The sequence below is a fragment of the Nyctereutes procyonoides genome, unplaced genomic scaffold (assembly GCF_905146905.1).
Source record: "Nyctereutes procyonoides isolate TBG_1078 unplaced genomic scaffold, NYPRO_anot_genome, whole genome shotgun sequence".
Taxonomy (NCBI): domain Eukaryota; kingdom Metazoa; phylum Chordata; class Mammalia; order Carnivora; family Canidae; genus Nyctereutes; species Nyctereutes procyonoides.
In genome coordinates this window covers 17477401-17503674 of record NW_026575036.1, presented here as the reverse complement: position 1 = coordinate 17503674, position 26274 = coordinate 17477401, and the positions used below count along the sequence as shown (strand labels likewise).

Below are 26274 nucleotides of genomic sequence, written 5' to 3'. Positions count from 1 at the left end.
AGAATTGTTAGAGATTACTATCTTGAATTTCTGTTCAAAATGGAAAACAAGAGCCCTTCTTAATTTGAAAGCATCCAAGTATAGATTTTGAGTGGAAGAGCGTATAACTCATTCAACCCAAAAAGAGTTCAGGAGGCATTTAGATCAGAGGAGCCAATAAACAAACTAGGTCTACTCCCTGAGGATACAATTGTTTAAAAGTGTGGTTGTCTACCTGCCAAATTCGGAAAGTGAAATAAAAACTGGAACCTTTTAGGAGAGACTGCTAAGTGCATGGGCTTGCGTGTGGAGAGCAGGCACTTACCTTTCTTTTTTTTTTTTTTTTAATTTTATAAATTAATGTTTATTGGTGTTCAATTTACCAACATACAGAATAACACCCAGTGCTCATCCCGTCAAGTGTACCCCTCAGTGCCCGTCACCCATTCACCCCCACCCCCCGCCCTCCTCCCCCTCCACCACCCCTAGTTCATTTCCCAGAGTTAGGAGTCTTTATGTTCTGTCTCCCTTTCTGATATTTCTCACACATTTCTTCTCCCTTCCCTTATATTCCCTTTCACTATTATTCATATTCCCCAAATGAATGAGAACATACACTGTTTGTCCTTCTCCGGTTACTGTGGCCAAGTTCAAAAAGGGTGTTGCCTGAGTTCTCCTCTGGGATTTTGATGGAATCTTGTCTCACATTTAGATCTTTCATCTATTTTGAGTTTATCTTTGTGTATGGTGCAAGAGAGTGGTCCAGTTTCATTCTTCTGCATGTGGATGTCCAATTTTCCCAGCACCATTTATTGAAGAGAGTGTCTTTCTTCCAGTGGATCGTCTTTCCTCCTTACCTTTCTTAAGGGGATTTAGTAGCAAGAGATTCCTAGAGTCAATAATAAGAAAATCTTTTTTCCCCCATTCTCATTTCTGATAATTTTGCCAGAAACCCCTTTCAGGATGGCTTTATTTGATTTCCAGTACTTAAGGATCTTGGGTCAAATTCTTATATTTTCAGAATGAATAAGAAAATGGAGATATAATACAGAATTTTACCTTAGATTTCTAACATTGCAAATGAATACGAGATGAGTGGATAAAGAATCAGTATGCTTTTAACTGATTTTATTGGTGGTAGAAAAGTTCTCAGTGAAGAAACATGCTCCAGGTGACTTAGGGAATCCAGGGACATTTTCCTTTGCAGGATTTATCCTTTCTACGATTCTCTAAGGAAATTACTGAAATACTATCCCCCTCAAGTGTTAGATCCTATGAACAGAATCTGGCATTTTTAATTCTAGCTTTGTTCCCTAAGTTGCTGTTGAACCCACTAATCTTAATATCATTAGCAGAACTACATAGCATACTTTCATTTGCATAATTTAATTGCACCAGCCAAATCATTAATGAAAAGATTAATAACAGGCCCATAATTAGTGAATCTAGGATTCTGCTTGGTGTTCTGGACCAGATGACATCCAAACTGTACTTTGTGTACTAAATTTTGATACCCACCAGGCAATCCAAAATGCATTTATTCATTTGGTTACTCTCAGAAGGTACCCAGTAAAATCTTTGTTTTAGACATGTTAATGGCTCACTGGATTATTTTGGCCACCTTCAGTGAAGGTGTGTATATTTTTAAATATATTTTCTAAGTATCATCTATATAAGCTTCCACATGTAGTAGATCAGTTGTATTTGAAAATTTCATTTGAAAGATAATTGTTTGTGGGGCAAGATTTTTTTCAATGGAAGAAAAAACAGTTTAATCCATACATAATTGAACTGAATTCTAATGTATTTTTCATAAAATCAGGCAAGCAATAAATGTATTTCAGGTGGTGTTCCAAGTGCCAAGGAATGCAGCAATGGATAAGACAAACTAGGTCCCCGTCCTAAAACAGCTTACACTTTGGAATTGGGGAAGTAGAGTGGGCAAATTTATTTAAAAGAAACAAATACAAAATGATTAAGATAACTTACTTCTTTATACACTTCTAAGCTATTGATACAGAGAGAGAGTGACTAATGAAGACCACTAGTTAGAAGCTTTGGTTTCTTTCATCCAGGATATTCTGTACCAGTTCTCATCCTGGGTATACTTATGAAAGAGAAGGAAGGAACTACTGAAAATCTAGAGGGAGAACATTCTGGGCAAAAAAGAACAGCAGTGCAAGGACTTTGAGTCAAGAAAGAACTTGAAGGGACACCTGGGTGGCTAAGAGGTTGAGCGTCTACATTTGGTTCAGGACGTGATCCTGGAGTTCTGGGATCAAGTCCCACATGGGGCTTCCTGCATGGAGCCTGCTTCTCCCTCTGCCTATGTCTCTGCCTCTCTCTGTGTCTCTCATGAATAAATAAATAAAATCTAAAAAAAAAAAAGAAAGAAAGAATGAACTTGGAATGATGATGCGACTGGAAGATAGCTATCATATAGAGAGCACTGTGAATTATGAGAGTGGAATTAAATAGTTTGAAAAAGTACATAGAATTCAGATGATGTGAACATTTGTAGGCCATGGCTTACAAAGAACATTTTTTAAAAAAATGGATTTTACCGGAGGATGATGATGTAATCTGATTTATATACATTTAAATAACAATTGGCAGCTGAAGTGGAGGATGGGGTTGGGAAGCAAGACTGGAATTAAGGAGACTGTTAGAGGAGGTCATTGAGAAGACACGACTGCGGGTTGACCCATGAGCTGGACCTGATCCCTCCCTCTCCTGACCTTGAAATGTATGTTCTACTAACTGTCCTGTTTCAAGGATATAGCCCTGAAAGGGTCATGTATTGTTGAGAACATCTGGACTGAATAGATGACTGAACCCTATTAAGGCCTCTATAAAAAAGTTTTAAGATTTTGGTAGGCTGGTGTGGAGATCTACTCACCCTGCAGCTACCCAAGATGAGTCTCATAAGCTAGTTCCTTTGTTTATGAAACTTGCTGCTTACTTAGTCTGGAGTGGCCTGACATTTCTTCAGTCTTTCCTTGCTTTCCATGTTTGGAGACCAGTTTCAGATTTCACCTGGGGAACAACCCTGACTATGAATCAAAAGATACCAGTTGTAAGGCTGCTATAATTTAGCTAGATGAACAGTATTTCGTGGGTATAGCTCTTGAAGGGCTAAGAAATAGATTTTGGTGATATGATTACTGATGAATTGGACGTTTGGTGAGAACATAAAGGAAGTTAGAGTGACTCTTAGGTTATTGGCAAGAGCCACTGGGTAAATGGTTTAATTTATTGCAAGGAGCACATGGAGGAGGAAGAAATTGAAGTGATGGAGTGAAGAAAGACAACTCAGTGATCAGGGTGGGATTATGTTGTTTGAGATGCCAATAAGGATCCAATTGGAGATATTGACTAGGCCATGTCTGAAGAATAGAAAGATTGCTATGGGAACCATCATCCTATAAAGTTGGAACTCAGTAAAGTTTCTTAAAAAATTATATATAGGGCAGCCCGGGCAGCTCAGCGGTTTAGCGCCGCCTTCATTCAGCCCAGGGCCTGATCCTGGAGACCCAGGATCGAGTCCCATGTCAGGCTCCCTGCATGGAGCCTGCTTCTCCCTCTGCCTGTGTCTCTGCCTCTCTCTCACTCTCTCTCTGTGTCTAACATGAATAAATAAATAGAATCTTAAAAAATTATATATATATATATAATATGGAGAATCTATAGATAGATTTTAATCTATAGATAGATAAAATCTATAGATAGATTTTAAATTAAAGTATTATCATTGTTTTTTATTAATTTAATTGGGAATATTTTGAAGAATAGAACCAAAGCTAGAAACTTTGGTGAACTGAAGCATTTAGAAATTGGGGGGAAGAACATTAGGCAGAATTAATCATTTTTAGAAGCTGGTCAGGAGATGTCACTTTCCAATTCAAACTTTCCAGTGGGTTCTCTATACTCATGATGGAATTCACAGTGCTTCAGGGGCCCCTGGTTCCCTCCTCTCCTTCTCTTCTCTTCCATGCTCATTCTGCTCCAGCCCCACTGGCCATCTTGCTTTTCCTTGAACACCCCAAGTATATTCTTATCTCAGAGACTTTGTTTTTGTTTTTTCTCCAACCTGGAATTCTTTCATGCCAAATAGTTACATGGTTCTTTTTCTCACATTATTTAGATTTCTACTAAATTATCACCTACTGAAAAGCCTTTTCAATAATAACTTTATTTTTCTATGTAATATACTTTCAGATCCTTAATAGGTGATGAAAACTAGCCATATATGCATATTCAAGCTAAAGTATTTATGATTGATGTTTTATAAATGGATTATGTTTTCATATGCATTTTCAGCAGGGTCTTGTGAATATTAGACTTTAAGACAGAGAGATAGGACAATGCCTGAATTAGATTTGATGGCCATATCTTCAACATTCATTAAGTTATGTTAGGTATGATTGTTTGCATGCAAAACTGGCCCTTATTTGGGATTCAGTATTTAATAGTGATCTTGACTGATAATATTACATTACATTTAATAGTATTATATAATATCTAATTATCTAATAATGCTATGATATACTTTATACTATTTAATAGAATATGTAGTAAATTTTCTTGTTACTTGACCTGTCAGCTATCTCACCATGAGTAATGGCTGTGAGAATATTTAACTTACTTTCTGTAAGCATATTACAGTTCTCATTCCTTTGCTGATGAGAATATTCTACATAAAGTGATGTGCCTCCAAACCTAAATATTTTGCAAACATTTGTTTTACCTTTGAATAGTATAGCTTTATTTTTTAATCTATATAATATGGTTTTCAATTACTAAATATATATGTTGTGGATAATTTAAAATAATTGGTTAATTTAGATCAATGACCATCCACTCATTGTTGGAAGCTTAATTTTCATTTAGTGACTTACTGAACTGCTTTCATTTGGACTCTTAGCATACAAAAGCTATTTTGAAAATCAACATTTGTGCTGGGGGAAAAGAAATGAATACATTCAGCTTTAGAGTATAATTTTGAAATTGTATTTGTTTCTTAACCACTGATGTCTAAGTTTAGGAATTTTATTAATCTCTTGGAGGTAAATTAGCATTTTTGGTGTGTGGATGGATCCATCCATTAAAAAAGAAAAATCCCTGCTTTAAAAGAAGTTGTATTATTATGTTAAAATGTGACAAATTATTTCTACTAAAATATTGAGTCCAGTTGTTTCATTTGAGCTTGCCTTATTTCTTTTTTTTTTTTTTTGAGCTTGCCTTATTTCAAAATAGCATTCAGATGCGTTAACAACCATAAAGAAAGTGGAAATCATTATTGGAGCACAGAGGCACCATGTTTAGTTATTATAAATGATTGGCATATTAGTATATAACGCATAACATAATTAAGTCACACCTTAATCTTTATAGTTGATGTGATTAGATGTGATCAGTATGAATTAATTAAATAAAAGGAAGTCAGCAATATTATCAGAGTGTCAGCAGTAAAATAGATAATTCTGATGATAAAATTTCACAAGTGATATAAGCTTTCCTCACCAATTTTTTTCTACAATGGTCAAAATATTGTAAAAGCAAGACATTTTTTATCACTTAATTTCTCTTGCACTTACTGGTTTAGCATGAATGTACTTAAGATTAGTTAAATGATCACAAATGGGCACAAGCAATAAATAGAGGCAAATCATGAGTCTGTCTTTTCAAGAAATAGGATGATTAAGTACTGAACAGTTGACTGCACTCAATTACTATGCTGTGTTAAAATTAGGTATCAATAAATCTACTTAATGTCTCTTAATCTAAATTATATATTAATTAGAGATATTATAGTTTTAGATACTCCTTGATCACTTCATAAAACAGGAAAGCTGTGTATAGATTATCTTTGTAGAACTTTTAGAAAAAAGATGCCACACTATTGAATACTTATAAAATTGTTTATGATGATGTTAATAATCTACTACAGTTAACTTTGTGACAGTATAGAAATCAAAATGTTCACTTACCATTAATGCCTCCTGATCACTATATCATTGTTTTAATAATGTCATTCTTTTACATATGTATGTTTATTCGTATACTACTTAATATGTTAAGATGAGTGGGATAAAAGATATATTTTATAATGACACATAAAATGAGCATCTGAATCGGCCACGAGTGTAAAGGATACATAAAATATTTTATACAAATAATTACAGTATCTGCAGTTCTGGAATCTAGTGGAAAGGGATAAGTTTTGAGTATAACCCCAAGGAAGTAGGGAGGAGAAGTATATATTTATCCAATGTTTACCATGTTGCAAGCATCTCTTCTAAGTGTTTTGCTTATATTATCTGTATATATTATCTCTTTAAGTGCTTTGCATATATTATCTTGTTTAGTTTTCCCAACAACTTAATATGTAGGCATTATTTATTATGTCTATTTTATAGATCAGGATACTAAGACATAGAGTCACTAATAAGACAGTAAGCAGTGGTCATTAATAGGACTTGAATTAGTAAGTGGTTCAGCCAGAGCATAAACATGAGTAATATAGACACTCATAATTCTCACTCTTAAGGAATATGTTACACTGCTTTGCTGAATAAATAAATAAATAAATAAATAAATAAATAAATAATAAATACATGTATGCAAGTATGTAAAAGGTCTTTGAAAAAAGGTAAATCAGAATTAATACTGGTACCTAGCTAGCAAGCAAATAAACCAACAAACAAAACCACTTCATTTATTGCAAAGCAAACTACCTTTTTAATATGTGTGGGATTATTAAAGTACATAGTATTAATGTAACTTCTATGAATATAGATAAATAGCTAGCTTCAGTATAATATAGAATGTAAATAGAGGAATTGATCAGTAAAAAAAGTAATGAAGAAATAGTGAAGTAATAAATTTGAAAGAATTAGAATACTATGCTCATGCATGCAGTTAAAGAAGACACTCTCCTGAACATTAAAAAGAAAAAGAAAATAAATAACAATTGATCCTTGAACAATATGGGGGTTAGGGGTGCCAACCCCCGTACAGTTGAAAGACTGTGTATAACTTTTGACTCCCCAAAACTCAACTGCTAATAGGCTCCTGTTGACTGGAAGCCTTACCGATAACATAGTCAATTAATAAATATTGTGTATTTTATATACAATATATGTTGTATTTTTACAATAAGGTAAGCTAGAGAAAAGAATATTTTATTAAGAAAATCATGAGGGATCCCTGGGTGGCGCAGTGGTTTGGCGCCTGCCTTTGGCCCAGGGCGTGATCCTGGAGACCCGGGATCGAATCCCACGTCGGGCCCCCAGTGCATGGAGCCTGCTTCTCCCTCTGCCTATGTCTCTGCCTCTCTCTCTCTCTCTCTCTCTGTGACTATCATAAATAAATAAAAAAAAAAATTTAAAAAAAAAAAAAAAAAAAAAGAAAATCATGAGGAAGAGAAAAATAAATTTATAATACTATATTTATTGAAAAAAATCCGTGTAAAACTGGACAGTTTAAACCCATGTTGTTCAAGAGTCAACTGTATATTTGCATAATAATCAGCTAGAATGTGATGGTACTACAGTGCTTCCTTAGATTTTGAGCTACATTATATTAGTAATAAAACTAGATTTAGGTAGTGAATGGGAACAAGCCAGACTCCCTCTGATGTGCTGATAACTTTTTTAAACTACCTATGTATTACACATGCAAAACTCATAACATTGTTATAATGCTTTGTGTGCTGTGCTTTCTGCTTTTTTCTTGTCTCCTTTATTTTGTATTGCTTGGTCTTTCAGATTTAATAACAGCCTACTATATTCAGAGTAATATTTGGATACTTTTTTTTTTTTTTTTAATATAATTTTTTTATTTATTTTTTTTTTTTTTATTTATGACAGTCACAGAGAGAGAGAGAGAGAGAGGCAGAGACACAGGCAGAGGGAGAAGCAGGCTCCATGCACCGGGAGCCTGACGTGGGATTCGATCCCGGGTCTCCGGGATCGCGCCCTGGGCCAAAGGCAGGCGCCAAACCGCTGCGCCACCCAGGGATCCCATATTTGGATACTTTTAAAGAGGGTAGAATGAATCCTATATACTAACAACATGGTTTATGTTCATTTAAATAGATTTCAAAACTAAGTTATATCTGTATCATTTAGATTATAAAATAATTAACTGATTCAGCAAATATTTATTGATCTCTTGGTCATTTTGAGGAAAGCCCAATAGTTAATGTGATTGAATAAAATGAAGCATTTCTCAACTGCCAGACACTATAAACTAGATTTGGTCTTTGTGTGTGCTAAAGCTGTGGAAACATGCCTGGATTTATTACTGGAAGTTCTACTGTGACGTAATTATAATGACTCATCAACTGAAACACAATACCGTAGTAAGAAACAATAAAGCAGTTCGTGTTAAAAGTAATTTTTATTTCTATCTTTAACTACACATCAGAATATCTAAAAATATCCACTAAAGGACATGTATTCTATTACTTTGTTTAAAATGCACAGAAGATGGGAAGCATTGAGAGAACTGAAAAATAGATTCAGTAGAAATTACCAGTGCACGGCATAGTTGACAATCACTGTAAGCTTATTTTTCCACTGTGAGTGGTAAATGTGCTGCTCGATAGGGAATACATAACACAGGTAAAACAACTACATAAATGCTATAAATATTTAGGGGCAGAGTGTGCAATAACTCCAGAGATAATATGTATAGATGTGTACCATATCTTTTTGGTACACATTTTATTGATTTTATTGTTTTAATTTCCTTTTTGTTCAGCAATGATGATATCTGTTTGCTAATATGTCTACCCTAATGTGGATATACTCAATACTTTTGTTTTCTTGTGTAATGACAGCACAGAACAGCTCTTAGCATGCACAGCTACCTCCCATATTTTTTTAAATTATTTATTTATTCACAAGAGACACACAGAAAGAGAGAGAGAGGCAGAGACACAGGTAGAAGCAGAAGCAGACTCTCTGCAGGGAGCCTGATGCTTGACTTGATCCCAGGACCCTGGGATCACAACTTGAGCGGAAGGCAGACAGTCAACCACTGAGCCACGCAGGTGCCCCTACCTTATCAGTACCTTTATTTATTTTATTTATTTTTTTTAAGATTTATTTATTTATGATAGAGAGAGAGAGAGAGAGAGACAGAGAGAGAGAGAGAGACAGAGACACAGGAGGAAGGAAAAGCAGGCTCCATGCAGGGAGCCTGACATGGGACTCGATCCCGGGGCTCCAGGATTGCGCCCTGGGCCAAAGGCAGGAGCTAAACCACTGAGTCACCCAGGGATCCCCCTATCAGTATCTTTAGAAAAGAGTTCTAGAATCCCTCATGTATTTTTCACTGCTTATCTCTTTCCAATAGGCAAGCATCACCTGATGGAAACCAAAACTACCCCTCAAGCTTTAATGACTGCTCTGATAAAGAATTCCAGAGTCCCAGACCACTCAGAAGAACAATTATCTATTCCAAATCTTTAGTATTCAGCACTGACTTTCTGCCATGAGACAGAGAAATTTGTGTTTTTTAACTCATAAACATATCTGTAATATCTGTTTTGAAATTGGGAAAGATATGTTGCTATTAAGGATATTTAATTTAAATGTGTCAAGGTTTACCTAACATACTTTTTACCTACTTGGAAGCACAATTTAAAATAATATGCACTTTTATGAAGATCTCATAACTGAACTAACGTGAGTTTACTCTTTGGTGAGTCACAGATACACCCAAGGGGGGTTGTCACACAAAGGAAAATTTCTTTGCAGCAAATGAGGGGATCACAGGGAGTAAGAGCAAGGGTGGCTGGTTTCCTTCTATTTAGGGTTAGAGTGAATATTTAGAAAAGGGAACCTTGTCATCATATAACCTTTGCCTACATCAAAGAAGTAGGCATAAAGTTTCACATGTACCTTAAGGAACTGTGCTTTAAACATACATCATATAGGGATCCCTGGGTGGCTCAGTGGCTTAGTGCCTGCCTTTGGCCCAGGGCATGATCCTGGAGTCCCAGGATCGAGTCCCACATCGGGCTCCCTGCATGGAGCCCTCTTCTCCCTCTGCCTGTGTCTCTGCCTCTCTCTCTACGTCTCTCATGAATAAATAAATTTTAAAAATCTTTAAAAAAACAACAACAAAAAACCCATACATCATATGTTGTGTTAATGATGTTTGTGCTCCTCCTTGGGCGAAGGTTTTAGCATTATAATGAGGGAGAAGTTACTGTCCTTCACTCCATGGTCCATTTGCACATGTGTGAGTTCAGTGGTTCAGCTTAAACTGGTCTGGATGGTCTGGGCCTCTGGATTTCTTTGCCAGGGCAGTCATTAAAGCTTGAGGGGTAGTTTTGGTTCCTATCAGGTGATGACTGCCTGTTGGGTCTTTTTTGCCTACATTACATAAGAGATAAGCTAGAAAGAACTTAAGGAAAAACGTGGGACAAAGGTTAATGAGTACAAGTAGGTGAGCAGTAAAGGTCAGGTCTTGGGTTTAGCTGGTGACATTTCCTTCTGTAAGCCATCAAGTTTGAGATCTAGAGTTATTTTCTGTTTCTCTCTTCCTGTCTCCACTGTACCCCCCTGCACATTGCCCTATTGACGTAGGAAAAATGTTAGGGTTCGAAGCCGAGGGTCAAGAAAAAATTCTTGAGATGTCTTTGGTGCAAAGAGGTGGTCTTATTTATTAAAGCATGGGGACAGGACCTGTGGGCAGAAAGAGCTGCACTGGGGTCATGAGGAGTGGCCCATTGTATACTTTAAAGGTGAGTGGGGTTAGGGAGAGTGCAAGTCTCTAAGGAATTTTGGAAGAAAGGTTTCCAGGACCTTGAGAGGGCTAGCTATTGTTGGGAAAAGTTCACTTGTACAACCTTAGTCATGAGACCCTTCAGATGTATATCGATGGGCCATATGCTTAGGGGATGGTGGCCAACATGTATCTTGAGGAGTAGAGAGATAAAGGAATTTTTCAAAGGAATTTTTATATGTTAAAGTAGACTTACAGGATCCTGGGGGTTGGGCTAAGATTGCTGTTTGCCCTTAGCAAAGTGTTAACATCCAGGCACCTGAGTCCCAAGGGGAATGTTACTCTGCCTATTTCAAGGATTTGTCAATGGGCTGTAACTAGTAAGGAAATTTGACAATTTTACTTCTGCCTTTCTTTCCCACATCACCACCATGTGCAAGTATAGTTGACACCAAATCCTGTCACTTTTCCCTGCACTATTTTGTGTAACTTGTTATAGCTGTAGTTTGGATCTTAGCACTTGGCTTGTTAACTACTATAGCCTTCTGATTGATCCCCTTCCAGACTTTTCATCTTCCCTCAGTCCATTCTGCACACTGGTACCTGAGTGATCTTCTAGATGAAGCAGGAGAGCGAGGTTCTTGTTTCATGGAGTTGAAGAATGAATCTCATGGACAACGGAGAATGAGCAAAGTGATAGAGTTTTATTAAGCAAGGATACAGAAAAAGTTCTCAGAAGTGAGAGGGGCCCCAATTAGATTGCCAATGAGCCCTTTTCATCTCTGGTCTTTTATTGGGACTTTATCAGGAAACTTGCCAGTGGTTAGGTCAGGGGTCTGGAACTAGACATGATGCTTACACACATCGTGTGAGAGTTTTTGTTTCTGGGGCATCTATGATCTATAAATACGTATTGGTAGGTCTGGTTAATCTTCATAGTGAACTTTTCCTTTGAAGCATGATTAGTTTTTGTGGTTATTTTTATTTTCTGTGCTTAACAATGTAATTATTAAAAAAAACATTTTAACCTTAGTAACTGGAGTAGGAAGGGTCTAAATTTTCCTGATCTCAGTCTTTGTTCTGTCTCAGCATCTGAAGTACGTGAAATACCCTTGGAGCCTGGGTAGGGCCCCTATTCTTTTCCTTACCTAAAGTCCTATCCTTTCACTATTCATGAATGCACTATTCTAATGGTATCCTTGAATTACTAACAGGCTTCCAGTTGCTTCTGATTAGCGAAAGGCAACTTTTTTGTTTATTTGTTTTTGCCCAGCTAACTGGACCTTTCACCCTCCTGAGTCTTCATCTTCAATTCTGCCCTTTACTTGATGCCAGCTCTTTTCTCATTACATTCTTGCCTGATCTATTCTTTAGAACTATGTCAGGGAGGAAAAATAATTCTCCCTCTACCCGTCAAGATTCTTGGCTGACAACCCTCTGTAATGAAAAAGACAGATTAACAGGAGAAAAACAAATGAAAGTTTAATAACATAGTATACTTCTTGTAAAATGCCAGGAACAGCTGAGTAATTCCCTGAAATGGTCCAAATCTTATACCATCTCTACCTAAAGACAAAAGATGTTGGTGGGTGGGAAACCAGTTATGGGAGGTTTTCAGGCAAAGCATATTAGAGAGGGCATGATTTATGCAGATTTAAGTCTCTGCCTTCTCTGCTCAGATGAGTTCCTAGAGATTTGTGACCCCCCCACCCCCACTTCCTAGTACAGTGAGGGAGACACAAATGCAAATTTCTTTTAAATGTAAATATCTCCTACAAAAGGGTAACTTCTAATCTGGTTTTCAGGGCTTCTGCTGTGTCTGCTGCTTCTTCAAAATATAATCCTTCTGCCAAGGAAGCCTATTTTGGGGTAGCCAATTCTGCTTTTTTAACTGAAATTGTAAATGAACTCAAGGGCTTCACTCCTTGGCATTCATTAAATTGAACACAACCCAAGAAAGTGTTGAAAGCAAAGAAATTTCTATTACTTTTTACAGTGAGAAGATGGAGGCAGCTGTCAAAGCCCTGTCTCCCCCTGGTGTGAGTATAGGAACCCTTTATTCAGTGTGTTGGGAGGGGCGGGCAGGGAACTTGCATATGCATTGCATACACATTAAGGAGTTATAGATATTCTATTATTTAGGCACTTTGGTTCAATTGAACATGTCTAGCATGTCAACATGCTAGTGCATGAATCTATGTTCAAAAACTGGCAAAAAAATCCCACCTGTAGGAAGAGATCTGAGTTTTATAATGCGTTGAAGGGGGATCCCTGGGTGGCGCAGCGGTTTGGCGCCTGCCTTTGGCTCAGGGCGCGATCCTGGAGACCCGGGATCGAATCCCATATCGATCTCTGCCCTATGTCTCTGCCTCTCTCTCTCTCTGTGTGACTATCATAAATAAATAAATTTAAAAAATTAAAAAAAAAAGTTATAATGCGTTGAAGGTAACTATAGGAAAAACTTAGGGGGGCTCAGGTCCTCAGCTCCAAAATGGCTCAAACTGGCTCAGACTGGCTCATGTAAGGTGAAAAAAACACCTACTAAGGGGCTAACAGATGAAACTCCTAGCCGATGTGTCTAAATGGGATGTCTCTTGATTGGATTGGGGCCCCCAAATGTGGGCCTATTTTCGGGTGGAAGCTGGTAGTAATGGGGCACTGGAGGTGAAAGAATGGACCTGAGGCAGAACAAAGGAGGTAGACGTTTATTGAAAACACTGCAAGGGAGCAGTGGCCCGATCAAGAGGAGAGGCCGTCTGCCAGGAGGCAGTGGGAAGGAGCTGTTTTTAAAGGGGGAAGATGAGGAGGTATGATGAGGTGTGAAATTCTCCCTTTTTTTTGGCAGCTGTGCCTGTTGTAAGTAGCCCATTGGTCAGTTAGGGCTTATGGATATTTTTAGGGGGGGTCCTCTGATGGGCCTGTCTGTTAAGCCTGGTGGTCTCTGCAAGCCCTTTCTACATTCCATTGCTCAAAGTGGCCTCTTTGGTGGGAATGACTGGTTTTTGCAAAACAAAACACACTCCTTCCTTGCTTTTGTCCTTTACCCCCTTTCCTTCTCCTATCTTTCAGCCCTGGGATCTGAGTAACTTCCCATTGCATCCTAGCCGAAGAATGTCCAACTCTCTTCTCTCCTCTGATCAGATTCCTACTTGACTCTTAAGGCTTACTTCCTTTGGGAAATGTTACCATGACTATCCTAGTCTGCAGTGTGGACTTTTTTTCTTCATGAGAGTTAGAACACTCCTCCTTAATTTTTTTAAAATGGAAGACATAGTTTTTATTTTGTGACTTGTTAGACATTGAAACATTTTATTTATTAAAAACTTTAAACAACATTTTGTTTGCCTTCATTCCTGTCCATCCTTCTTAGGGTTTCTCCTGGGCCAGTTCACTGTTCAATTTAGGGAGATCTTCCACCTTCTCTTTTAGGGGATTGAAATCATATACAAGCTAACCTGGAAGGTGTGTCTGTCTCTGAACTACTCTCAACTACTTCCGTATTTTCTTGATTCACATATCCAAAGATGTCGAAGCTCTGATTTTATGGGCATGTGAAATCGCATTGTATTTACAATGTTTAAATTCTTAGTCAGCATATTATTCTAGAATCAGAACATCTGGGTTAGTCTTGACTGTGCTGCTTACTGACTGCTTTACAACATGAAAAGGTCAACCTCCTATATGATTAGGAGTTTCTTTATATGTGAAATGAAGATTAATAACAGACCTTACATTTTGCAAGGTTATCCTGGGTCTTGGAAATAAGTATACAGTTGTACTCAAAAAAGATTCATCTAATTGTACATTAATGAACTTTATAATCTAATAATACTTTACCTATTTTTAGGTGGTCAGTATATGCTAATATTAACTCATGTGATAACTCCTTCATCCTCAAAACAACTCTGAGGAGGACCAGTACATGTTAGCAATGAGGAAACTGGAGAACTTAATTAATTGCCCCATCCCTGGTAATCAGTGGCAGTAGTGGAATACACAGACACCTGGTAGTGTTGCTTGGGGCCCCACCTGTAGCCACATCTCACAACCTTTCTGTAGGTAGTGCTGCTATTTGTTAACCACCACTGCTCTGTGCTTGCACAGATTGCCTCAGTCCAAAGTTTACTAGGTTCAGAAATATCCAAAATCAAGCCAATTGTGAAATCAAATCCTGGAACTTTCCCCCATTTTTGTTGTATTTTCAAAAAGAAAAAAGAAAAGAAAAGAATGCCTTGCTTACTTGTAAAAAACAAGCCTGCTGTGATAAAAGGACAAAGGGTTTTGCAAACTTGCAGGAAAATCACATGCTAAAATTAATGCATATTGAGCTTATTTTACTTACTATTAGAGGTTAGAGTATTTCAGCAATGAAACCAATGCAAATATGTTGTACAAAATATGTAGTGTAAAGACAGTTTGAGAACTTATGAGCTTTAATCCTCTTATCTATTTTAGGACTTTCTGGGACAAGTGTTTTGTACATTGGGGGAGATTGTTGGTTCTCAGGGAAGTCGCCTGGAAAAGCCAATAGTGTAAGTATTTTTTAATCCAGACAATGAAATGTTAACTCTTCAGTTTTCATTTTGGTAGTTTGGAGTTGATGAATACATGGTTGTAGACCAAAGTGGTTTTAAAAATCTTATTGAAGTTTTTTTCTAACAAAGAGTTTTGACATGTTTGTAAAGAATCATTTCTATTTCAGCTGACATATGCCATGCTGTAAAATGTTCACAAAATGAAATGAGATTTTAAAAAGGAAATGTATTGTTTTCCTTTTTGGTTATAAGCATTAATTCTTAGATTTAAGAGACATTTTGAAAAGAGACTTTCCTACTTTGGGCCAGGGGCTATATATAGTACCATTCTTTATACCATATGCTTTATTATATGCATTTTTAGTGATTGGGATTTTAATAATGATTTTTACTACAATATTGGTTTGTAAAACACAAACGAAGTCTATAAATGTTAAGAGAAGGTCGTATCTCAGAATTTTGTATTCTTACTTCACTTTCAATCACTGGGCTCATGTTCCATTTTCAGATCATTTGCGTAGTGTGATCCTATTTTCTCCAGTTCCAAATGAGATAGAAAACTGACTTTAGATATTTTTTCCCTAAATCTTCCCCCTCACTGTCTTCCTTCTTCTTCCCCTTACCCAATCTCAATTATTTGGATTCAATTAACTGTTCATAAAAATCAAATGATCTAGAGAGAATACTGAGAAGATTGCAGAGCTAACCACAACATCAAAAGGCTTGGGGAATTTTGAAGTGAATATCTTCAACAGTCTTTTAAGAATCTCAAATTCATAAAAGAAATGTGTCAAAACTCTTCAAATCTATTCACCTTTGATATCCAAATACTTGAAATGTCCAAGGCATCATTCTCACATTATCGCTATAAAATTGAACTTCATACTGACTGTGTTCTTGTTACACTAATAAGAAATCTATGAATTCTTACTTCTTTTATTTAACTGGATTTTCTTAGAAAATTATTACTGAGTGCCAATTTGAAGACTTTTGCATATCAATGCCTTTTCAACACTACTTTCACATATAAGTTGTTTTCATATTTTTGTAGTATATATAAGCATATGATTCAAATATGTTTATGCTCACTTTAATATGTCAGTGATAAGTAATCTGTAAGGCAAATGCAAATATTTTCTACATTGTTGAGTCTACTGATTTAGGGCCATGAAAATTCTTGGAAGATCACTAACTCACCCTTTTTGCTAAAACATATCAGTCGTACATTCAATACCTGAATATTGATGCCCTGAATATTCTTTGAGCAAAAACAAAAGCAGTTAAAATATAGAATTTTTATTTCGCATCAACAGTATAGAGATTTTTATGGAACTTGCTCTCATACTTTTAAATCGGTCATTTTACTGGTTATTTTGATCTGGTGTTTTTTTCTCCATAATGGGAAATTCGAGCTCTACTTTCAGAAAACTCTTAAGTTACATAAAATATTTTCCAGTAGAAAATTATTTTTATGTTAGTCTTGAAACATATTAAAAAGTTGATATTATACTGGTTGGAAGGTGTGGTAAATATAGTGTGAGATGTGTTTCTTGTTCAGCTGATTCAATAATTCTCACTAGACCAACAAAAACACATTCAGGCAATGGGTGAAGATGTCTAGAGTAATAATTATGCAGATATTGGGAATATTTTCTGGCAGTTGATTTATGATCATCTCACATAATCAGGAAGATGAAATGCCCTTTATGTTTTTCCTCACTCCTGCTGAGGATGGGATAGCATAAATGAGACAAAACCTTGGAAATCTGTGTAGGCAATAGGAAGCTGTTCTAACTACTCACTTTGCTTCATCTATAGGGTCTTTGGTAATATAGGCAATTTTATTGGAAGTGTTGATATTATATCTCTCTTATTGAAAAAGGTAGAATTCATGCAATTTTTAAAGTATATGTAACTAATGTTTTATTCAACCTTTGACTCTACTGGGAAGTCTTTTCAGGTAAGTAAATATTAAGAAAAGGGTTAAAAGGTGGACTTATTGTTTGAGCAGTGAGAGTTCAAAAAGAATTTTTTTTAAAGTAAATTTAACTAGGCAGGCATGTGTTAATATTAAATGGGCAATGAAATATAGAGCTTGAGTGTAGCAAAGACATTGGCGACAAAAGAAAGAAGCAAAAAATAAAACTGTAAGAATGGCAGTGTGGTGGCCTATTACACGAGGGAAACCCAGTAGATACTTGAGATGAAGAGAAAAACAGAAAGAGGTGAGAGAGGGAAATCAAATAGGAGAGACTAACCAAAAATAAGAGAATAAAAGCAAATATAATTGGCTTGCTGGGGGAATGATATTTTTGATTTATTAATTAAAGCATTCAGTAATATACTCCTGTGCTCTTACCTGAGCAGTTAGTTACTCCATCCCAGGTGAACAATGGGAGGAAAAATGCATTTTTTAAAAAGATTTTATTTATTTATTAATGAGAGACACAGAGAGAGAGAGGCAGAGACACAGGCAGAGGGAGAAGCAGGCTCCATGCAGGGAGCCCGATATGGGACTCAATTCCGGGTCTCCAGTATCATGCCCTGGGCCGAAAGCAGGTCCTAAACTGCTGAGCCACGCAGGGATCCATAAAAAATGCATTTTTATTGTAACCCACCATCTTGTTTGAGAAAATATTATCTTTTATTTAAAACACTAGCTATGAAAAAGTCATGTGTATAGAGAAAGGAGAGCATGTAGATGGAAGGACAGGGTCTTCTGGGCTGAGCATGCCGTCTTGGGCTCTTGGAAGTTGAAGTGCTCTGAGAGAAGATTCATCTTCTGTTCAAATGGCATTTTATTCCCTTACTTCAACCTCAAATGAAAAGCAATGAAAATCATTTATTGTTTTTGTTTAAAAGTGTAGTTTGGTTGTAGAAAAGAATGAAATGTTTGCATGGAAGTTTTATTTGCCCACAACATGGAAGTAGGCCTTCAAATCAGCTGGTCTGCTAGATGGATGCTCTCAGGTTCCACACTCCACCCCTGCTTGCCTCTATTCACTGATATTTTTTTCTACATACTTGATTTTTCAAGCCAACCTAATGGACAGATGGTCGGGGAGAGATGGGAAGGTTGGAAGGGATGAGAGAAAGGTTTTGGAAGAAAGGATAGAGCCAGGGAGAATGTCAGAGATGATACAAGATCAGGGAACTGTTTTCTCATAGGAAACTTGATGATGAACATGACTTCTAAGGGAAGATACCATGTGTTTTATCATAGAATATATAAGTAGAGTGGAATACATGAAATCATGGCAGAAAAAATGAACTTCATGTTGGCAAATGATATGCATTTAACATGTAGCTCTTACATCTGTTCCTCACAGTCCCCTCTGCCACTTCCTGCCCCACCGAGTGAAACTGCTCTGGACTTAGCTATCTAGTTAAAGATAACATTGTAAGATGGTCACTAAACATTGCACTGTTCTGCATGGTTGGTTCCTCATGGCTGGAGATAGAAATAGAATTTGTACTCTCTCCTCTTGCAGCCATTACTTTAGCGAATCTTGTTAAGGAGTTGCAGGGTTTTTCCTATCTGGATGGGTATAGGCTTTGGAATTAGAGCATAGGACACCTCCTGAGGCAGATAATCCATCTTCAGTTAACAAAATTAACTCATCCTGAATTTAAACAATCTCCCTGTGTCCCAGATGTTATTTATCTTAAATAGCATTATCTAAGTGATTTAGGGCTTATTTACCAATTTGTTTTAGATTAGAGATTTATTTTCCAGTTAGTTTTCCATTTAAATTTTAAGTTATTCAGGGATGCTTGGTTGGCTCAGTGGTTTAGTGCCTGCCTTCGGCCCAGGGCATGATCCCAGGATCAAGACCCACATTAGGCTCCCTGCATGGAGCCTGCATCTCCCTCTGCCTATGTCTCTGCCTCTCTCTCTCTCTGTGTCTCTCATGAATAAATAAATAAATAATTTTAAAAATTTTAAGTTCTTCAAAAGATTCCATTGTTTTCTTCCCTTTAAAGGATCTAATTTAGATTATTTTCTGTTAAGGTATTAAGAATAATTTCTTTTAGCTTTTTGATTGCATTTGAGTTATATCTCCTCAGAGGAGGAATTTTAAAAATGACGGTAACTATAAAGTTTGGAGATTTAAATCAGATATACTAGAGCTTTAAATTGTTTATTACTAACCAAGCCCTTAAAACTAAGTTGTATTTATTAACAAAGGAAAAATAGATTTCTAGTACATAGGCTCATGCTCAATTAAATACAGAATTTGGATTTAAAATCAAGTCTTTTTATTTTCTGTGTTTCCGTTATTGTCACTTTAAAAACAGATTTTATTTTATTATGAGAATAAAATTTATCTTTTAATGATTTGTAGGAACTTAGGTGAATTTTTTTGGAACTGATGTTCAAGAATTTTTAATTTACTTTTTAATAGCAGCTTAAGATTTTCACAATTTCCAACAGTCTGTTCTATTGAATTCAAGTTCTGAACAAATTTGGATTCCGGTTTTGAGCAAACACATTTTTCATATCTTAATTCCATCCAACATTTTGGTCTTTTCCCTGAACCCTCCTAAAATGAGTCTTGTGCTACTTAATTTGTCTGCAACATTTACTGTGTCTTCCTATGACTCATCGACTCCTCTCTTTAGATCGTCCCATTATTATTTACCATTATACCCACTCAGCAGTGTGTTTTCTCATGCTGGGAGATTGTATCCAATTTTCTGCATGATGCTGTCAGAGAGTCTTACTTCTTCTATCTTTAGGGAGCTTAGTGATGGATTCAGCAAAGCCTTCCAAAATGCTGGAATCAGCACCAGTTTAAGAAAGATTGCCATTCTCTCCTCTGGGAGGAAAGCATTTATTATGTTCATCAAGTAATAGACCTGTTTGTTCCTGTTTCACTCATCCAGGCATGACTGGTTCCTTTTAAAAGGATGGAGTGAGGAGGCAGGGACTGGTTGTGATTAGAAGGAAGATTCTTACTCCTTAGAGAGGAGGGGGAACTCCATGGGTAACTGAACTGGCAACTGTTTGGGCTAAGGGAAAAGACTATGTTCTTTGTAAGGTGGCTATAGCAGCTTGTGATCTAGGCAATCAGTAGTGGGTAGAGGATGAAGGGGGGAGGGACCCAGGGGAAAAGAGTACAAAGACAGGGACTCAGAGCAGGTGATAAATGGAAGACCAGCTTGCAGTTAGTTGATTGAGGGACACCGGGATCCCAGCTCTGACACAGGGTTCAAGGACGCAGCATACTGGGTGCTGAAGTTCAACAAGAGAAGTATGGGGAGAGGAACAGAGCAGACAGGAAGCTGCAGAATAAGGCAGAAGAAGACGAAGAAGAAGGCTTGTGGGGGACTTGGGGCAGAGCCTTAAAGATCTGATTGAAATGTGGCCTGATTCTGAAAGCTATGCTGTGGCTGTGGGTGCATGTAGATCAATCAGTGAGAGAAGGAACTGGAAGAGGAAGAATAGGAAAGATTAGTCATGAAGGTGAGAAACGTAAACTTGCCATTAAGCAGAGCACGTCTTTATTGTGCAACATTTTGTATATGAAAATATAGTCACCTTTGTGGGCAATTTTGACCTTCAAAGTCATCTTCACTTTATTAAAGATCAGAGTGCAAATTAGAGTGATACTGTTATATGCCCTGATTTATTTTGTTGGAAAGAACACTGGACTGAGAATCAGAATATGATGTTTTTAGTACCATCTCTGCTGCTAATTCTCTAGGTAACATTACAGAATTTGTATATCTGTGTTATACTTTTATATCTGGGGGTTACATTTTTAATATGAACAACATAGCCTAGAGATAAATAAATAGCCACTGTAACAGAGCTGACACTACATGGGCTTTGAGGGCAGTCAAATTTAGGATCATAATTTGTTGGGTATAAAATATGAGCAAATTGCTTTAAATTCCTGAGCTCCAGGTTCCTCATCTGAAACATATGAATAATATACTTTTTAAGAGAGTTTTAAGAAATAGAAATACTTTATATAATAATTTTGTCATGGAGGACACCAGAATTTAATAAACACCCAAATTGTGGTTATTATTAATGTTGTTTTTGGTGTTAAATATAGCCAGCGTCTTTTAGGAAAGACTTTTTAAATGAAATCACTGAACAGTCTCTCCCACCCCTCTCTTTCTCTCTTCATTCCTTTCTTCCTTCCTGTCTTTCTTTTTGTCTTTATTTATTTTCCTTAGAGAGGCATTTAGCTAGGAATTCAGCAAGATTAGATAAAGGACAATTTTGAACCAAACTTAATTACACTTGTTAAATGCAACCAAATATACATATTAAAAATTATTTTGTCTATTCTCAGTTTGGAGCTGAAAAATCAAACTGTGAGGGAGTTAAATTTCTGCTTTTTATTAGTTTGGGTTTTATAAGATGGTGTTATTTTACTGGAAATGTCTTGAATTTTTAGAGCTTTGCCCACATTCATTTGTAATTGCAAAATGTCATCTAGAGTACAGTATCAATTAAAGATTATTTTTCTTCAGTTGCAAAGATTCCATTGAAGTGTATACATAGTAATTTTTATACACTTCTAACACATTAGAAATTGAACAACTGATCACACCTTAGAGAGATGTTGGGTGCTTCATGGATCTGGTGTAAAGCACTTACCAACCTCTGGGAGTCTATATGAAAAATTGTGTGTTCTCTAAAGACCAAAAGTAGAGGCAGTTTTAGGACATTTCCTTACATATCTTGCACAAGATTATGAGTCTTCTATATAACGGAAACTTTAGTAAATGTTCAACTGGCCCACTTTCTTACATTCATTTGTCGATCTGAGCTCATGCTCTGGAAAATCTGCAGAGATAAAATTGTTTAACCTAAAAGAGCAGACTGTATATAGCTGCAAGCTCCCACACTTCTCTGGTCTCTGCAGAAATTCCAGTAGTTATAGGTAAAAGCATATAAATAAAGAACTAATCTGAATAGATAGGCTTGCAAAGAATATAGCCAGTCAGGAGAGATATAGGTAAGATAAATAACATTTTTCTCAAAATAGTCCTGAATATCATCATCAAGAAGCAAGCCCCAGAATGGTTGATGTGTTGTTCTGATTTGGATGTTATATTTTCCTGTTCTTATGAAGCTTATTATATACAAGTAACTTTCAGGCATCCAAATTTAAGAAAGAAAAAAGGCAAATCATTTTATGTTAGTGCTTCCTATATAGGCTATATTTATTGCCTGGATTTGCTTATTTTTCTATCAGACAGAACTTCAGTGTCGTAGAGGTTTTAAGGATTCTTTTTTCTTCTTTTAATTCATTTATTCAATAATCTTTACTGAGAATTCATAATGGGCCAGAACTATTAGGGACTAAGCATACAATTATGAAAACACAGAATTGTTCCTGTCCTCATGGAGTTAATCATCTTTTCATTAAATGAAGAGTCACACAAATAAATATAATTACATATTGATATAAGCCCTTTGAAAATTAGAGTACAGGCTTGGACCAGAATATATAGGTATTTTTAGTATTTGAGTTTTATCATAAATGCAGTGAGAAAAAGCATGGTTTTTGTTCAGAGAGGTTCTTTCACTTCTGTGTGCAGAATAATTGTGGGTAGTTAACAGAAAGATGAGTAAATTAATTGCTGTTGAAATAATCTGGTTCAGAGAAGATGGTAGTTTGGACTAAGAAGATGAAGAGGAGTAAGCTGATTAAAATATGTTTTTAAGATTCATTTCACAAGGATTAATGATAGGCTGATAGTCTTGATTAAAAAGGATTTCAAGGAAGACCTTCAGATCTCTTTTACAAGTAATTGAATGAATGGATGTATCATTTTCTGACAAGGGGAACATCATCCATTTCTGGGCTTTCCATAAGTTAACAATGTTTTAGGAAGAGGTGGGTCATTCTATTTCCATTTGCGAGTATAGATATTTGCAACAATATTTTAATTTATATTTTTCTACCCTCATTGAGTTGGATTGAAAACTAATGGAAAAATCTTAACTGAAGGAAAAAAATGATAAGATACGAGCTGTGTTATTTTGGAAGATGGCTTCTAAATTAAATAGTACCCACCTTTGTTGAATAAACATTCCTAGTTTAATTTAGTATCAGATAATTTTCTAATGGGTTATTTGTATAGACAATGTTTAGAAATTATGTTGAATAAAATCTTTCAGAGAAATTATAGGTTCCTTTACAATGAAATTCATTGTTCCTTTCTTTTTTCTCCCCTCTTAGGTATGGCATAATTTGCTGATTCTGGGACTATAGATGTAGGTTAGGAATATTAGTTCTATAGTTAGGCAAACCATTAGGTGAAGAGAGGCCTTTATGGGCCAACCTTGGAATAAGCATCTTGGTCTGAGCTCTAACCCACTGATGAGATGAGTGTTTGGAACAAACATTTGGACATTGTCTATGTTCCTGTACATATACACAATTGTTTCTTTTCTTCAAAGCAATTGAAAGGGATAAGTGAATTTTTAAAAAAATAATACCAGTGGCTAATTTGATTGAATTCTTATCATGTGTCAGTCACTATAATACCTGCTTTACACCTAATGACTTCTTTAATCTTTATAGCACCATTATGAATTAGATAAGTATTCTAATTATCTCCATTCATCAAAGAAAGGAACTGAGACAAAGATTCTGGAGAAACCGAGCTTCAAATGTGCTTAACTAGAGCATTATATTGCCTTCACAAATGAATATATTTATTTGGCTTTGAAGAAAATTTAATTTTTTAAATTTTATTTCATTTTAGTAATAAAAAACTATTTACTTAAAAGTCAAGAACATCTCTGGATGATAAGAAGAGCTTTCAAGAGCTTGACCCATCTTGACCTAGGTCGTTTCAAGGATGAAGTTCCTTGGCACTATCTCTTACCCACACAACTCTTAATGCAAGCACAGTCCAAGGTAAAATTTTTTTTCCTGAGGTAAATAGGGCTTATCTCCAAAAAAAAGTTTCTGTTTATCTTGCTTTCATCTTGGGCCATGAAGACTTATCTTCTTTGGGACTACACTGGGCTTCTGTAGGGTATGTGGTTAATTCTTCAGTTTCCTATGGATACTAAGAGGAAAACAATAGCCCTGGGAGGGCTAACCAGTCTCCATTCTAGGAGTACTGCTGCCATTCTCTCTGTGGTCAACCAGGATGATAGCACTCTTCTCCAGGGGTAGCATTAAATTTTCTAGAGCCAACACAGTCTATATAGGAAGGCTATTGGAAGGAATTTTAAAAATAAATCCATATCTAGTTTTTGAAAGAGGTAAATAAACACATGAGATTTATTTTCCTGATCTAGAAAATCATCATTCTGAATTCATAGTGTGTTGCCGAGTTAAGAGCACCAGATACTTACCTTTCCTGGTTATTCCATTTGCTAATTCAGGATGACATGCTTCCATTTCTTTCTTTCTTTCTTTCTTTCTTTCTTTCTTTCTTTCTTTCTTTCTTTCTTTCTTTCTTTCTTTCTTTCTCTTTCTTTCTTTCTTTCTTTCTTTCTTTTTCTTTCTTTCTTCTTTCTTCTCTCTTTTTTTAATGCTTCCATTTCTAAAAAACAATGAGCTTTCTGATGCTTTCTTCTCTTCCAAAGTTCAGGGAGGAGAGATTAAACATATTGTTAATTGTGTATTTATTTTAAAAACCTTTGCGAATGGGATGCCTGGGTGGCTCAGGGGTTGAGCATCTGCCTTTGACTCAGGGCGTGATCCCAGGATCTGGGGTCAAGTCCCACATCAGGCTCCTGCAGAGAGCCTGTTCTCTCTCTGCCTATGTCTTTGCCTCTCTGTCTGTCTGTCATGAATGAATAAATAAAATCTTAAAAAAAAAAACCTTTGTAAATAATTAGCCTTGATTGGGCTATGGTGCCATTCTTGCAATACAGAACCTTGCAGTACAGGCTGCTCTGAGAATAAATTCTAGTAAGTGAAAAATCACAGTAATCTTTACAACTCACTGCCTACTTTGATACCAGTATTGATTAGACTCTCCCAATAATCATGTAGATAGAGCAACTGAATCTCAACTCTTTCCCGATTTAACTATGATGAAAGACTCAAAACATAAAGGACAATTTAGTAAACTGACATTTTCAAATACATCTAGATTCCAACATATATTTCTAGTCATTTGAATGAATGTATTCAGTTTTTTTAGTGTAAATATACCACTTCTAGCTAACTGAATTGTTAGCTTCTTCCAACATTTAGTAAAGTTTCTTACCCTGTTCCTTTCATACTATTTTTGTTTAAGTTCCCTATTGTTCTTTCTTAAGCAGGTCCACTTAAAAGATAATCAAAGGAATACACAGTTGATGTCTTGTTCTGTTCTTATTAATTCTTCTGTTCACCATGACATATGTGGTTTCCACAGCATGTTGAAGCAAAGTACCAGAACAGCCTCCCAAAATTCAATCAAGATGCTGAATGCTTTTCCTCCATCTTTTCTTCTTTTAACAATTGTGAAAAGACTTAAAAAGAAACCATTATATCCTGTGTATTGTAGAGACCTGATGTTGGGACTTGTAAATAGTAAGATTCAGTAAATGTTTATTGAACTGAATTTTCCAGAATAATAGTCACATTTATATGTTTTTTTTTCTTTTTTGTTAAGTACACCGTCTCTTCTGCACATTATAACTTTGCACTTCAGGACTTGGAACAGAATTTTTAGATTATAATAGTGTTGTACATCTGTATTTTACTACATTACGGATGAAGAGTGTGTCTTCAGTAATACTAGCAACCTAATATTTCTAATATTTCTGGAGATAGATGGATAGATCTAGTTTATCACAGCCCAAGTAAAGTAATTGTTTAAAATATTTTTTGATGTGGTATTTGAGGTCTAGGTTCAGATCATTTTTGCCAATAATTACTGTTTTAAATTTATTTATTTGTTTATTTATTTATTTATTTATTTATTTATTTATTTATTTATTTATTTGACACAGAGAGGGAGAGCACAAGCAGGGGCAGCTGCCAGCAGAGGTAGAGGGAGAAGCAGGCTCTTAGTAGAACAGGGAGCCCAATGCGGGGATTGG

General features: G+C 36.1%; 1 protein-coding gene across 1 annotated transcript in view; it reads left to right on the top strand.

Moving 5' to 3' along the window:
• CPNE8 (copine 8) overlaps positions 1-26274 on the top strand; it is a 216348-nt gene that overhangs the window by 69416 nt on the left and 120658 nt on the right. Inside the window, exon 6 of the mRNA XM_055318917.1 lies at positions 15175-15251. Coding sequence (XP_055174892.1) covers positions 15175-15251 — 77 coding nt within the window. The remainder of the gene's footprint in view (positions 1-15174; positions 15252-26274) is intronic.